The 16,604-nt window shown below is 42.4% G+C and overlaps 1 protein-coding gene across 1 annotated transcript; it reads right to left on the bottom strand.

Annotated features, from left to right (window-relative positions):
• Nucleotides 1–9,103: 9,103 nt before the first annotated feature.
• LOC123417859 (26S proteasome non-ATPase regulatory subunit 1 homolog A-like) lies at nt 9,104–14,080 on the bottom strand. The gene is made up of 13 exons (XM_045106929.1): nt 13,938–14,080; nt 13,290–13,353; nt 13,095–13,200; nt 12,888–12,999; nt 12,637–12,805; nt 12,346–12,480; nt 12,053–12,261; nt 11,828–11,963; nt 11,498–11,746; nt 11,191–11,411; nt 10,848–11,106; nt 9,883–10,653; nt 9,104–9,582 (listed from the first exon to the last, which is right to left on the bottom strand). The coding sequence occupies exons 1-13, from the start codon at nt 14,039–14,041 to the stop codon at nt 9,316–9,318; spliced, it is 2,802 nt and encodes a 933-aa protein (XP_044962864.1). The 5' UTR covers nt 14,042–14,080; the 3' UTR covers nt 9,104–9,315.
• Nucleotides 14,081–16,604: the final 2,524 nt, after the last annotated feature.

Here is a 16,604-nt window from a genome sequence, read left to right as displayed (position 1 = left end):
GCCCTCGTGAATCATGTCATACATTTTTTCATCACGATTTTCAGATTCACGCATCTCAAGCAAAACTCCATAGAGAAAGTCAAGTGCACTCAACTCACTAGCAATTGGTTCCACATAAGTGGATCTCTTAAAGAGATTAGCAAGTGGGTGAGGATCCATATCACTAGATTTTCAGCAAGCGAAGATGCAAGCATATTGAAGGCACATAGCACACAAGCAAACAGAAAGCAAGCGAAAGAAAAGGGCAAACGAAAAAGGCAAACGGAAAAGGCAAATATTTTTGTAAATTTTTGTTCTCCAAAAGTGGGGGATAGAAAAACGAGAGGCAAAAAAGTAAATTCAAGAGATGAGTTTGCGACACTTACTTGGATGAGTTCTTGACTTGATTCTCCCCGGCAACGGCACGAGAAATCCTTCTGCTACCTCTTGAACTTGCGTTGGTTTTTCCCTTGAAGAGGAAAGGTGATGCAGCACAGGAGCAGTAAGTATTTCCCTCAGTTTGAGAACCAAGGTATCGATCCAGAAGGAGGGTCTCGTCAAGTCCAGAGTACCTGCGCAAACACAAACAAGCTTGCACCCAACGCTTCAAAGGGGTTGTCAATCCCTTCAAGATTGTTTGCAAAGTGAGATCTGAAGGCAGAAAGTGCAACGAAGTAAAAAGTGTAAGGCTGAAAATATGGTGTGGAGTAGACCTTGGGGGCCATAGTGTTCACTAGAGGCTTCTCTCAAAATAGCAAGTAATACGTGGGTGAACAAATTACCGTCGAGCAATTGATAGAACCACGCAAAGTCATGACGATATCTAAGGCAATGATCATACATATAGGCACCACGTCCGAGACAAGTAGACCGATACTTTCTGCATCTACTACTATTACTCCACACATCGACCGCTATCTAGCATGCATCTAGTGTATTGAGTTCATGACGAACAGAGTAACGCTTTAAGCAAGATGACATGATGTAGAGGGATAATCTCAAACCAATGATGAAAACCCCATCTTTTTACCCTTGATGGCAACAACACGATGCGTGCCTCGCTACCCCTTTTGTCACTGGGTGAGGTCACCGCACGGTATGAACCCAAAACCAAGCACTTCTCCCATTGCAAGAATTATAGATCTAGTTGGCCAGACAAAACCCACAACTCGAAGAGAATTACAAGGATATGAAATCATGCATAAGAGAGATGAGAAGAAACTCAAATAAGATTCATAGATAATATGATCATAAATCCATAATTCATCGGATCTCGACAAACACACCGCAAAAGAAGATTACATCGGATAGATCTCCATGAAGATCATGGAGAACTTTGTATTGAAGATCCAAGAGAGATAAGAAGGCATCTAGTTACTAGCTATGGACCCGTAGGTCTATGGTGAACTACTTACGCATCATCGGAGAGGTCATGGTGTTGATGAAGAAGCCCTCCGTGTCCGAATCCCCCCTCCAGCAGGGCACCAGAACGTGCCCCGGATGGGATCTTGCGGAGGCAGAAGCTTGCGGCGACAGAAAAGTACTTTCGATGATCTCCTGATTTTTTTGGGAATTTTTGAGAATATATAGGCGCAACCCCTAGGTCAGGGGACGCTCAGAGGGCCTACAAGCCTGGATGGCGTGACCTCCCCCTGGCCGCGGGGTGGGGGCTTGTGGGGCCCCTGGGGCTCCCCTCCCTTGGCTCCCAAGCTCTGTGATCTTCTTCCGTTCTAGAAAAAATCTTTTCGGGGATTTTCTTCCATTTGGACTCCGTTTCAAAATCTCCTCTGAAAGGGGTCAAAAACATGGAAAAACAGGAACTGACACCTGGCACTGAGTTAATAAGTTAGTCCCAAAAAATAAATAAAAGGCATGCAAAACATCCAAAGTTTGACAAGATAATAGCATGAAGCCATCAAAAATTATAGATACGTTGGAGACGTATCAAGCATCCCCAAGCTTAACTCCTGCTCGTCCTCGAGTAGGGAAGTGATAAAGAATGAATTTTTGATGTGGAATGCTACCTAGCATAGTTGTCCTTTGCAACTTCTTTCACGTGACATGAATGTTCAGATCCGTAAGATTCAAAGCAATAGTTTGCTATTGACATGAAAACAATAATACTTTAAGCAAACTAGCAAAGTAATCATGAACTTTCAAAATAACAAGGCGAAAGAAAGTTATCCCTACAAAATCATATAGTCTGGCTATGCTCCATCATCCTCACACAACTAATGTAAATCATGCACAACCCCAGAATTGGTCAAGTAATTGTTTTCGCACTCTTACTTTCTCAAACTTTTTATAACTATCACGCAATATATGAGCGCGAGCCATGAATATAGCACTATAGGTGGAATAGAGTGTGGTGATGGTTGTGAGACAAAAAGGAGGAGATGGTCACACTAACTCGGCGTATCAATAGGCTATGAAGATGCCCATTAATAGATATCAATGTGAATGAGTAGGTATTGCCATACAAAGGATGCACTAGAGTTATAAGTATGTGAAAGCTCAAAAGGAAAACTAGTGGGTGTGCATCCAACTTGCTTGCTCACGAAGACCTATGGCAATTTTGAGGAAGCTCATCATTGGAATATACAAGCCAAGTTATAAAATGAAGATTCCCACTAGCATATAGTAGTGACAAAGCAAGAAGCTCTCAATCATGAAGAACATGATGCTAATATGAAGCACAAGTGTGGAAAAAGATAGTAGCATTGTCCCTTCTCTCTTTTTCTCTCCCCTTTTGTTCATTTGGGCTCTTAGGCCTCTTTTTTCCGTTCTTTTCTTTTCTTTTTTTGTTTTTGGGCTCTTTGGGCTCTTTTTTTTATTTCCTCACATGGGACAATGCTCTAATAATGATGATCATCACACTTTTATTTACTCACAGCCTACGCGCCCGCGTGCCAGGGACCGCCAGCGCACCTCTGGACGCCGCCGCCCTACGTCGACCTCGTCAGCGACGGCGACGACGACGACACCGGCGACCAGTGAAGACGGCGACGGTGACGGCAGCGACGGGCTACTTTTTTTTATGTTAATTATGTTAAAAACTGGGTCGTTTTGTGACCGTGAAAACTGAGCATTTATTAAGGTTAATCTTATTATGTTTTAAGTTTTTAAACCGTGTTTATTTATTTTTAATTGAGTTTTTATTTCTTTTTTAAATCAAGTCCAACACGGACATGATTTGGGGTGCGACCGCGCGGTGGGCGCATGCATGACTCAACGGACAGAGGAGGACATGGGCGGCCATTGCCGTCCCAAACGGACAAAATCTGGCCAAACCGAACGTCCGTTTGGGGTCGTGCGATGGAGTTGGCCTTATAGTTGCAATGCTTTGACTTAACTAGAAATGTATTTGTAAACTTGGCAGGTAAAAATAAATATTGACACTTGCTTCTACACATCTCCATCTTTGTTTTCTATATAACATAAAACATATTATATTTGTTCTTGAAAAATATAACATATTTAGTAATGATAATAGAACTCATCTGAAATATATGTAAGCATGCAGTATATTTCATCATATTCGAAACAAACATGGTTCCATCGTACCTACAAGAAGAAAAGGAAAGAAAACAAGTAAACAAGGAAAAACATTCTTTATAAAGAATAATGAATTATGAGAATGGTTTACCCTAAAAAGAAGCAACAAGAAACTAATTTTAAATATATTGTACAATTATATCTAAAATTAACAAATCATAAAGACTTATATCAAAGTCCTCTCTTTTATGTGGGAATTAGAATAGACTGCAAACTTGCACAAAAAACATACTGAAGAAAATTTGACTACAAAAAAATCAAGTAAGCATCAATGAACAAACACATACACTAGAATAAAACAGAAACTTTGCCTTACAACCACCAAACAGAAGACCACCATGTACTTGATCTTGGATTGAAATATAACATAAACTGACTCGATACCAAACAAGACACAAGACAAAAATAAATAAAATAAAGGTTTCTATTGCAAAATATGATGTTTTCAAAGAAGGATCTAATTAGTGGCATTGATATTACCCTTAAAGTATGAAGAAAATAAGAAAAGTAAAAATAATATAAGTAAGAATAAAATATTGGCATTAATATTCCATTGATATGAAAGAAAATGAAAAACACTTTAAAACCTTGCACACGAGTTTTTACTGAAATTGCACTTTTGTAATATGCAAATAATAAGTATATAATACTGTAATTTTTGCACTCTAGTATAATTTACACGCATATTGTATAGTACTTGCGTGTATACTTACACGCTCAATTGAAAAGTGATGTTTTGTAAGTAACGGTGAATTAGCGAAATTGGTATCATCCTTTAAAAAAAATAAAATGGGAGAACATTGCACGTAATTTACACATAAATTAGCTTTTTATAATATGCAAGAATAAGCATATAATAGTTAACTATTTGCAAAAAAAAAAAGAAGTTTTCTAAAAATAAATCAATAAGTGGGATTGGAGCTATCCTTAAAGAAGAAAGAAAGTAAAATAAAAAGTAAAACGAAATTAAAATAATGGACTATTCTAAGAAAGAATGAACGAGTGGAATTGATATTACCCTTAAAGAAGAACAAATGAAATAAAATAAATAAAACAAAATCGAAACGATGAGGTTTTGAAAGGAAGAATGAATTTCATTCATATTGCCCTTAAAGAAGGAATAACATAAAAAAACTAGAAACAAACCAAAACGGTGAAATTTTCTAACAAAAAATAAATTAGTGGTATTGGTATTAGGGCAACACTACGCGTCAACCGGCGAATCTTTTAAAAAGATCCGCCACCTCGCAAGCCGTTGAATCTGGCATATATCGCATTAACGCGTGCTTTTCTACTTATGCAACAAAAGTCTTGTTGTGGAACCCTCTGTAACACAAATCTTGTTGCGGAAACATTTGCAACGGAGATTGCATTGTAGATTTTATTTTTTCTACAAAGATCATGTTGCAGAAACATCTATAGATTTTTTGCAATAGGGAGTATGTTACAGCAATATCTACAGATTTTTTTGCAACTGATGTCATGTTACAAAAAAAATTATTCAACAAAGATCATGTTGCATGAGCTGTTGTTGTTGCGGCACCGCCGTACCGGTGGTTGCGGCTAAGCTCGAGGAGGTGACGAGCGCTACTGTGAACCACAACAGGACGAACACGACATCAACGTCAGACACGAGCAAGGTTAGGGACGTTAGAGGTGCGGAGACAGCCAAGGCAGCGCAGCGGTGATCTGGCCGACGCGGATCCGGTAGGAGACGGCTTGGCGCTAGGTCTTCGGGCGGTCGGTGGAGAGGTGACCGATGGCTGAGGAGATGGAGGAGGAGAAAAGGCAGGGTCGACCAGGCGGAGAGGAAGGAGAAAGCGGAGGAGAGAAGGGAGGACTGACAACGGAGGAAAGCTTGCTCGTCACGATGTCGGCTCGTCCGGTGGCACACGTGCCCGGTGGCAGCCGGAATCCAGATCTTGAAAGAAACTACTTGTTGCGGGGACGAAGATTGCAACTATGGATTAGTTGCAAACTTAGGCTGTAAAAAGAGGATGCTCCGAAGCTGTCCGATTAAAGAAAGACCCAATGGCCAGAGAGGTGATCGGTGCGCACAGACGGATCCGTCAGGTGACCAGAAGCTTTTCCCTGGTATTATACCCTTAAAGAATAAAATGAAAACTGAAACAAAATCGAAATTGCAAACATATTACACATGAAGAGAAAGATGCTTAGAAAAAACACATAAAACAAAAGGAAAAAGTTCCAGGCGCTTGTCAAATAGCAAACTCCTAAAAATGACAAATTTCAAGCTATGGATATATGATTCATGACATCTTGTTACCAGAAATTAAAAAAACAAATTCTAAGCAAAATTTATTCTATGAAAGAATGGATTATGGGAATTTACATAACCTATAAGAGAAAAAATATAATTTAAAATGAATGATAACAAAAATTTGCGAACAAAATGCATAGAACTTGCACTTGTCCATAACATACAAGAACAATCACATAAGAGCATCCCTAGTAGTACCCTCAAACTGTCAAATCAGTTTAAGGGTTGAGAATTGGTATTTTTTGGTACTTTTAAGGGTTGAAAAACAGGGGCAAAACTAGAATCCTCAAACCCAACCCTTATAAGGGTTGAATTTGAGGGTTCTAGTCTTTGCCGCAACCCCAACCCTTAAAACTGTCATTTGACATATCACAATCATCACTAGAAAAACACAATCAACCTTGAAACAAACTAGGAAATGAAAATCATTGATGCATGGTTTAATAGTTTACATCACAAAATCATCATCTTCCCCCTCTCATCGGCACCATCACCAAAAAGTTGCACCACAGCACCATCTCCTAGACCACTTCCACGTCCATCAAGCACCTCCATTGTCGCCGGTGGTGGAGTCCTCCAGACCGCCATCGCCACCACCACTCATCGGAGTGTCACATCTAAGAGTAGAGGACGCACCACGGAATATCCTCTTCCTCTCTGTGATGTCCTCCTTGTACTCCTTCCACCACATCAATTGGTCTTCATCCATGTCCTTCTTGGACATCATCATGTGCTCCTTCTCTTCCACCATGAGTTATTTCCATGCCTTTGCTTCTTTGACCTTGATCATCCTCTCCTCCAAGTCGGCCTTGCGCTTGGCTTCTTCACGCCTTGCTTCAACTTGTGCAAGCTTCACCTCTTTCTTCTTCTCGTTGATAAGAAGCTTTGTCTCCAATGTCTTCATTGTCAATGCCTCCCTTGACTTCATCATATGTTCCATCTTCTCCCTTATGCTTGACGCCTCTCCTTCCATCTTCTTCCTTAGCTTATCCTTCTTGGTTCCCTCGGGCTTGCACTCGTTCCTTTCCTCCTCATCACTATCATCCATCCTAAGCATTGCCGACTTCTTGGATGTGGTCTCTTGATCCCTCAACTTCCACTTGTCATAAGTTTAAAGAATTTTCCAAACATGCTTAAATGGGAATGCTTTGTCCTTGGAAGCGGCCATTTCCTTGTACCTCAAGTCGGCAATTGCCTCTTACAAGCCCACCAATAGCATAGTAAACACACATAACAATAGCATAGAAAATCAAAATAAATGTGAAAAACACATATGTACTCACATAGTCACTCTCCACGGTTCCACTAGGCGGTGCATCCTTCACTTGGTCCATTGCCGCACTCCAACGAGCACAATGGGGCTTCATCAACTCCCACCGGCCTTGAAGCGACTGGTAACTACGAGCGCCGTACCCACCGGTCTTCGGCTTGATCTTGCAATAGACGTCCTCTATGCGTTGCGTTTACCGGTTTGATCGGTACCGGTGCTTGCATCCATTCCCACATGTGCCCAAGCACGAACCAAGAGAATATCTTCGTCCTTGCTATAGTTTGTCGAGCGCACGGTGGGTTTTCCAACGGCGGCGAACGCCTCCTCCTCTATCTCGGTCACGTCCTCCTCATCTTGCCCTTCCTCCTCCTCATCACCCTCTTCCTCCAAGTCATCACCAAACCCAAAGGGTTCGAGAGGAGGAGCCCCCATGTTCACCTCTGCGTCTTCGATAAGCCCCATGAATGACGTCGGCGGGGCGGGCATTCCGTCGAGCACCTCGTGCACGACGGGCGGAGAGGTAGCGGTCGGGGCGGGCGCGGGCGCCGGCTTCTTCCGGGAGGTAGTCTTCTTCACCTTCGGCCCCGATGCCCCCTTCGACCCAAGGGAGGGCTTCTTCTTCCGGCCCTTGGTGGCGGGCGGCTTCGGTGGGGCGAGGGAGGAGGCGGGCGGGGCTAGGGAGGTGGCGGGCGGGACGACGGAGGCGGCGGCCGGGGCGGGCTGGGGGTGGACGACGTGCTGGCCAGCACGCCGCCTCTTGGCGCCGACGTGGGTGGCGGCCACCACCGACGCCACCTGCGCCTAGCTCGAGACGGCCGACTGCTGGGCCGGCGCGGGCGTCGCCGAGGCCGAGGCCGGGGGTGGGGCGACAGGCGAAGGGAGGGAGGAGGCGGCCGGGGCCTCCATGGCGTGCGGCGGCCGACGACAGCGAGGAGGCAGGCGGCGGGAGGCAGGGAAAATTCCCTCCCGCGCGTCGACCAGTAGGAGTGCGGGCTGAGGATGGGTTCCCCTCTCCAATCCTCACTTTTAGAGATTGGGAGGGCAACCCGGGGTCCAATCCTTCAAAACATTTAGGAGTTTAGGGGTTTAGGGGTTCTATTCTTTGCCCTTTTTTCGTTTCAACCCGTAAAAAACGGTTAATTTTGAGGATTTAAGGATTTAAGGGCACTACTAGTGATGCTCTAATAGTGTAACTTGCATATTATGGACCCATGCACCAGTGACAATGAAAGATAATTGTTCCATAATGTACTCAGCGTTCAAACAATGATGAATTCGAACGCACGTTACCACCTCTGGCTAATTAACCTTTTATTTATAGATAACCTCCAGCTAGTTAACAATCAAGCCTTTCATCCAGGGCTGATATGGGAAGAGCTTTTGCACATAATTTACCAATGAAATATGACTCCGAGACTTTTATTTTGAAAGAAGAAATAACAATCAACGACTTGAGGAGATACAACTTCATCAAAGTGAATGAGCAGGTTGCATTAAGCATTGACATCTCAGAACTCAGATCATAACATCAAGTTAGAGATTATACCAGGAAACTATGGACGTGGAGTTTCTACACCCAGTAGCAAATGCTCATAGTGTGAACAGTAAAATCAAAAATTATTCGTAAAATTTTTTTGTGACGTACTTCACAAATGTTTGTCGTGCATGCAAAATTTCATCACAAAATCACATTGGTGAAAGGCATGGTTAAAAAAAAGAAATCGATGCTATGAAAATGTTACTTACAAAATCATTTTGGAGCTCTAATTTTGTTTTTTTGGCATGACTTTCACCAATGTGATTTCGTGATCAAATTTTTGCATGCACAATAAACATTTATGAAAGGTCACACAATAAATTCAGAAATTTCTGAATTTTTTTTATTTTACTGTTCATCAGGAGCACTTGCTCCTGGGGGTAGAAAGGTACTTTCAGGAAACTATGTACAGCTAAATCAGGCAGATGTGATCTCTTCAGTGATATCCTCAAGAGCCAGCCCGAACACCCTCAAAAATTACGATCACAGTAAAAAAAAAGATTTAAGTTGCCAACCGATCGATTCTCATTCGAGCTAAATTCTCACCTTCTGATGATTATACAGTTTCTGACAAACAACAAATTCCCGCAAAATACATACAGGGAAAAAGAAATAAGAAACGTATATACAGGCGATTCTCTCTCCTATCATGAATCAGGACGTATATTCAAAAGGTTGGGGCGGCTGGGGCTCCTAGTCGACGGCCATGGCAGAGGCACCCGACACCGGCTGCCCCGTTGCGGGGGCATCGGTGAGCACAACAAGCTCCTCGGCCTCGCTGGGCTGCGTGTCTCGGAGGAGTATGAACCCGCCGCAGGGGGCGGGCCTCACGGGGACATATCGGCTGCCCTCGATGAACTTGATGAACTTCTCCTGCAGGGGGACGACGCGGGCTGGGTTTGCCAGGATCTGGAAGGCTGGTTCTGGCTCTGGGGCCTTCTTCTCTGCATTGCTGTCCACCTGGGAACAAAGATTGAGAGGGACGGATCAATCCAAATGAGTCTGACACTGGGGTGGGTTCATTACTGAGCAGCACAGGGCTCCATGTTAACAGCTAAGGGCTAAGGGCTAGCTATGCTCAACTGTGCTGTGATGTGAGTTAGAAGAAGCAGATACAGTAACCAGCATGCTTGTGATGCAGTAAAGTGACTAGCATATATGATTTAATTAATTATGGCCTGAACCTACCAAAGTTTGTAAAATTCTTGGGTGATTGGAAAAAGGTGAAGCCAAGCAGATAGAGTGCGGTTTTATTCTTACCTGCATTGCGTCAGCTGCCTTGCCAGAAGTAGAACCAGAAGCATCTTCCGTCGACTTCTCCTGGTTAGCAGCTTTGCTTTCTGCTTCTGGTGCTGTCTTTTCCTGGTTAGCAGCAGCTTTGCTTTCTGCATCCTTCTTCGCCCTAGATTTTGCCTTGGCATAGGTTGACAAAATGGCCGTGGGCAGCTCAACAGCTGAAGTTGTAGCCTGCTCAGTTTTCGGTTCCGGATACTCAAAGAGGGACGGCTTAGCATGCGACAGAAATTCGAACTTCGGCACTTCCAGATTTGCGTTGAGACCAATGATGGCTGTTGGCGAGAAGGCCAGGCTGATGAAGTATAGGAGAGGATACCAGTACCAGAACTGGGTGAAAACAGCAAGGCCAATCACAGCAGTGAGCTTGTCATGCTTGTTCCTCGAGAGAAGTTTGATTGTGACGTTCCTGCCACCGGCATCTAGAATACCACAAGCAAGTATGGCGCCCATTTTGCTCATGGTGTCCTCGTGCTTGTCAAGAATGATCTTTTCCAACTGACGCCTAAATGTTCCAACACGGGAATCAAAGGACTCATTGGTCTGGATCATGACCATTGCCATAGCAATTAGAGCCCCCTGGCGTACGAAGTCAACAACGTCCGATGTGAGAGGCTCCAACAAGGAAATGGCATCACTTAACCCTGTGCCTGCACAGGATATCCCAACAGCTAGAGCTGCACCATAACGAACATGTGGGTTGTACGATTGAGAGAGCAGGGACACAATTCTTGGAGTCTGCATGATCAGAACGGAAGATGTAAGTTGTGGATCAAAGCTATTGATGATTGTTTACTTTATACGTGTCAAAAAAATGATTGTTTCTTTTAGCAATTTTTTATATTATATGGCAAAGAGATGCAGCAGCATAAATGCATAATGACCAGACGGTCTATGTCGTTCCTTGGAATAAAATTGAATAGAGGGCAGACCTGCTCAGGTTCGTTATATAGAACAAATCCAAGACCCATAACTGCAGTCCTACGAACATCATCACTGACATCCGATACAGCAAAATGCAGCAGCTGATGGATAGCTTTGTTATTTGCAGTTCCCCTGTACGCTAGAGCCAATGCATACATGCCACCATAACGTAGTATGGGATCTTGATCTCTAATCATTTGTTCGATCAAGGTGTCAGCTTCCTCCTCCCTGCCATACATTGTCAATGCGATGCCAAGTGCCAAACCCCTGCAGAGAGAAAGAGAAAGATGTCAGAAACATGAGCTAGACGCATCTTCAGAAATACCGCAGCAATTATTAAACAGAACTGACCTGATAATCTTTTCATGCTGTGTATCATGTGCATAAGCAAGCATCTCACCGGCCTTCTCACTGGCTGTCCCAACCATGACCAAACCCATGCCAATACCAGCTGCTTCACCAGCTACTGCACTGTCTGTGTAAAGGACATTCTTTATGTCCTCAAACACTTCCTCATCTGCTGTCCCCAGAGATGCAAGCCCAAGTCCCAAACAGGCACCATGCTGGATGACCTGTATAATATGATTTTTAATTTTTGATTAAGAAAAGTCACAATATGATTAGCATTACGCGAGAAGGACAAGGAGCAAAATGTCACCTCTGCACTGGTGTTGCGAAGGCTTTCACGGAGGAATTGTTTGATTCCTTCGCCATGGTTGGCATGAATCAAACCTAAAGCATAGAGGGCACCACCTTCTGAATATGGACTGCCACCACCAACTGCACCATTTTGAGGTAGATACGGGGCCATCAAAGCCCGACCTTGCTGGAGGTGGCCTCTATGAATGACACCTAGTCCAGCTGTTGCACTAAATTTAGCCCAATTGGTAGCCCTGCTTAACCATTCCTGCACGACAATACCAAAATGAGGCATTACAGAGGCAAAAGAAAAATGCATGACAACAAAACAACCAGATTTTTTGGTTACCAGATTCTCTCTTAAAAAGGTATCTACAGTTGTTCCCGCATGCATGATCGCATTGGAACAAATAGTTGCACTATGGCAAACATTGCTACTCGTTTCCACAGCCTGCTTTATTGTCTTCAGAATTAGAAGATCAGACCTACCAGATAAACAAAACCCATCAAGGTGATGTCAGATACAAAAGTTGCAAAAGACCAGGGTTCAACGTTTAGGACATAATAAGTTTACCTGTTGTGGCTATGCAAAAAATGCAGCGTAAGCTGAATAGACTTGTCCCCTGACAGTATCCATTTAAGTTTTGCAAGCCTATCAGCATGCACTGCCTCATTTGGATCAACTGTCTGTGAGTCCAGGCGGTTCTTCACATTCAGAAGGAAGGCCTGATTTTCATTTTCCACCAGATCAAAAGCAATTTGGTATGCAAGGAGAGCATCATCCTGCATAATGAACACAATATCTGAAGTAAGCAACAGAGACCACAATGTAAGTAGTGTGGTGGACAGAGTAAAGAACAAGCATACCTTGCTTCCAGAAAGTAGTGTGTCCAATATATTCGCAACAGTTTCAGGCTCGCCCAGAAACATAAGGCACTGGCAGATGCTCAGATAATCTGGATGCGCCAAAGTCTGGTATATTTTAACAAGATAGCGAAGAACCTGGCAATGAAATGAATTATTAGGTCAACACACATAAAGAATGCTAATTTTTGCTTACTCTAAACTAACACTACTTGCTTTTAAATTAGTATAAACCAACCATACCGTCAAATAATTTTGAACATAAAAAACTTAGGATACATAACATGCCCCTACCTCACAGCGATATTCACGGTGACTAACATATTGATGAGAAAGATTGATGCAATATGAAAGAGCCCCATGAATATTATCACACCGAACAATTACTTCCTCTAGCTTATCCAGTCTCCTGCATTCAAGAGCCATACCCATGGCCTGTTGGTATTTCCCATCAAGAATACACCTGCAGCAAAGAGTAACATTAGCTGAATACTCCATCTGATAAATAAGAGGATATGTGCAAACGGTAGGATATATTATCATACCTCTCCAGCATCCTCTCCACTATGGTCTCTAGTCTAGGATCCACATTCTCTTCTTCCTCCATAGCTTTAGAAGCTCTTGCCTTGAAACTCACGTATTCATCTAATGCTTCGGCTGAAAGAAAAGAGCCACCAATTCAACACAATGAGCAAAAGAAATTCATGTGAAATAACATCCAGAACGATTGAGAAGATAAGAAAACTCCTCACCTAAAAGAGCACGAGCATAATCTGAATCCTCGGAAACGTCAAAGAGAGGTCCAGCACCAAGTGCATATGACAGTGCATCATTTAACTCTCCCAGGTAGTAAAACACCTACATGATACGCAGCAGTCATCAATATAAGCAATAAAAAAATATGATCGACGCTACTAGAAAAGGTACAAAATAACATGAGATCCTACCTTAGAAACAACTAATGCAGCTAGCTGTCTCTGGTCAAACTCGTCGTCTTCATACAAGCTCTCACTGCAGGCAAATAGATATGATGGAAACACATTATTGACTTGCTTCTTTAAAGATACAGACAAGAAATTTATAATCTAAACTGAAGTACTAACAAACATTAGATTGACTTCCCAAAACATGTCATCCTAAACTAATGCAAGTAACAGTTCGATAGTCACTCTGTCCAACATCTTTCTTAGCACAGGGCAGGCATTATAAGTTTATAACTGATTATATAAGTATAAGCGAGCGAATCAAACTCCTAAAACAACTTGTACAAAACTGAAAGTTCAAATATTTGTGAATTCACACCTCACTCCTACAAGTGTCAGTTATATCCAAGGGCGGACACAAAAGCTGAATTTTTTACTGTTGCTACCGAATACAATCACACAATTTACTAGAATGGTTTTGTAAATTCGCTTCAGACCCTCACGGAGAGCACAGTCGCGCACTCGGACGGAACGAGGCCATCCAGACGAATCGCGCGACAGCAACAGCATCTGGCGAACCGGCGAACCAGATCGGAACACTAAAAGACGCCGGCCGAGAGGCGGCGGCACCTAGGTATCGCAGGAAGGATGCAAGAGGGGGGTCTCACTCACATAGCGGGGATGCTGGTGGAGATCTCCGGGTAGAAGAGGTGGACGACGGAGTTGAGGCTGGCGAGCGCGTGCAGCTTGAGCTCCTCCGCCGGCTCGTGGAGCATGGCGAGGATCCCGCCGGCCGAGCTCACCGTCGCCGTCGCCGTCGCCGCCATGGCCGCGTCGGCGAAGAGGTCCGGGTGCGCGTGCGCGACGGTTTGTGGTTCGGTGCGGTGCGGGCGTCGCCGTGAGTTGGGTTGCAGACGATGAGCACGCGAGACGGAGTACGCCGGCGAATATATGGGACTCAGGCGGCGCGATGAGTCGGCGGACTAGGATATGGAGTCGACGCTTCGTACGGGCCGGCCCACTTAGAACATCTCTAGCAATCCCGTAAGGAAAATCCTATACCACGCACTTTGAGTCAAACTGACGAGGTTTCGCATAGGACTCTCGAGCGAGCGACGTGATATGAGCCGGCCCTTTAATTGCTACAATCCTGTTTTTGAGAACGTTTCAAGCCCTTTTTAAGGATTTGGAAAACTTCTAGAAAGTTCTTGAACTGGATTTCTTCTGTCCTGTTTTTCATTTTTTCATTTTTTTCTTTTTTACCTTTTCTGTTATTTCCTTTCCTTTTTTATTTCTTGGTTCTTTTTTCTTTACATATTTTCCTTTCTCAACTTTAATTTTCAAAAAGCAAATCGCATTTTAAAAAATTGCTCTTTTCTAAAGAAAATGCTGCCGTTTTCAAATTTTGTTCAGAAATTCCATAAGAACACAATTTCAAAATTTATTAACTTAGCTTCAGAAAAATGTTAAGTAATTCATCAAAATAGTTCACAAAATTGTTTTTCAAAATGTTAGCATTTTACAAAATTGGTTCATTTCTAAACAACATTTATTCACAAATTTTAAAAATATACATTTTTCTAAATTTTATCCGGAAGTTTCAAAATATGTTCGTTTTCCCAACTTTTATTCTGGAAGTTCAAAAATGTTCCCATTTCCAAAACACATGATCATTATTTGCAAAAAATGTTCCTGTTTTACGAAAAATGCTTTTGTTTTTTAATATTTTGTTCACAAATTGAAAACATGTTCATAAATTCCAAAACTTGTTCGAATTTTGTTCATCAATTCTAAAAATGTTCGTAATTTGAAAATGTTTGGTAATTCTAAAAAATGTTCCAAGTTCAATAATATTTGAAAATGTTAACAAAATTCAACAAAAAAACCATGTTTCCAAAAAAAATTCTAAAAGTGTTCCCACTTTCAACTTTTCTTGAAAAATAAGCGTGAACATCTGTCGAAAATTCAACAAATGTTGCAGAATTCCAAAAACTGTCCTAGCTTTAGAAATTTATTAACAAATTGGAAAAATGTTCATGTTTTCAAAATTTGTTTGCAAATTCTAAAATAATTCATGTTTTTGTAAAATTCGTTCACCATTTCGAAAACGTTCCAATTTTTTCGAAAATGTTTGTGACATTTTAGATTTTTTTTATAATTTTAAATAATGTACTCATTTAATATTTTGTAATTTCAAAATGTTCACAATTTTTGTTAAATGCGTTTGTAATTTTTAACATGATTTGGGCCTACAGAGATTTTCTTAGCCACCGGTTTTGGGAACTTTCTTGGAGGTTTCCTGAATCAGTTTTTTTTTATTTTCTTACAGTTTTTTTTTGTTTCTTTTGTCATTTTCTGTTTCTCTTTCTTCTTTCTTTTCTCTTTTATTTTTTTATTCCTTCTTCTTCCTTTTCTTCAAGGTTGTTTTATCTTTTTAAAACTAAGTTCATGTTTGAAAATTGTTCTGAAAATTCGAAAATGATCTTGCTCTTAAAATAAGGTTTTAAAATTCAAATAGTTGTCGTTTTTTAAAACTATTCATGACTTCAAAAAATGTTTGAGATTTTGAAAAATGTTCAGGATTTCGAAAAAATGTTCTTGTTTTTTATAAAACTTATTGGTTTCGTTTTCATTTTTTTCGTTTCCTTTTTCCCTTTTGTCCTTTTCCAATTCCTTTTATTTAACAGTTTCAATTTTTTGTTCTGAATTTAAAAAAATGTTCTCGTTTTCAAAATTTTGTTCCCAATTTGTATTTAAATGTTTGTGCTTCAAAAAATAGTCACGAACTGCAAAAATTGTTCTTGTTTTCAAAATGTACTCATATTTTCAAAAAAAATGAAGAAAGAGGGGGATGCTCATGTGTATCTGTACTATAAAAAACACGAGAGGGCAGATCCAACTCACCATCTCAGCCATCTAATCACATCATCAACGATCTAGATACGCTGTTAACGAAACTAATCCTCGCTAACGAAACCCCATCGCTAATAACGAAACCTGACCCCCGTGACACCCCCTCCCCCGATGTTATCGATTGGGAACCGCTCCCACGCCCCGTCGCTCGCTCCTACGCCCCCGCCGCTCGGCCCCGCCGCCCGCCGGTGCCGGTGCCGACGCTCGCCCCCCCCCCCCCCCCCGCCGGTGGGGCCTTTGGCATGCTGGAGCGGTTCAGATGCGAGCAGGGGCTCGTGCGATGGCACGATGCTCCTCCGCGCGCCGTTCATGCTCTTGGACGCGGGGAGGGATGCGGTTCTCGCAGAGGGGAATGTTGTGTCCTGTTCTCTGGCCGTCCACGCGTGGAGCTCGCCCCCCAAATCCAACGGGTTGGCCGTTTGTCGG

The sequence above is a fragment of the Hordeum vulgare genome, chromosome 1H (genome assembly GCF_904849725.1).
Source record: "Hordeum vulgare subsp. vulgare chromosome 1H, MorexV3_pseudomolecules_assembly, whole genome shotgun sequence".
In the NCBI taxonomy this organism is placed as follows: Eukaryota; Viridiplantae; Streptophyta; class Magnoliopsida; order Poales; family Poaceae; genus Hordeum; species Hordeum vulgare.
Note: the sequence above shows the minus strand (reverse complement) of the source record. Positions and strands in the feature narration are given on the sequence as shown.

Excerpts from the sequence above, each read along its gene's own strand:
- LOC123417859 (XM_045106929.1), bottom strand. The coding sequence starts at position 14,041 with ATGCTCCACGAGCCGGCGGAGGAGCTCAAGCTGCACGCGCTCGCCAGC. Across the intron at positions 11,964-12,052 it reads TTTTTGCATAGCCACAACAG|GTCTGATCTTCTAATTCTGA; the intron begins GTAAACTTATTA and ends TTTATCTGGTAG. Across the intron at positions 11,412-11,497 it reads TTCGCAACACCAGTGCAGAG|GTCATCCAGCATGGTGCCTG; the intron begins GTGACATTTTGC and ends CATATTATACAG.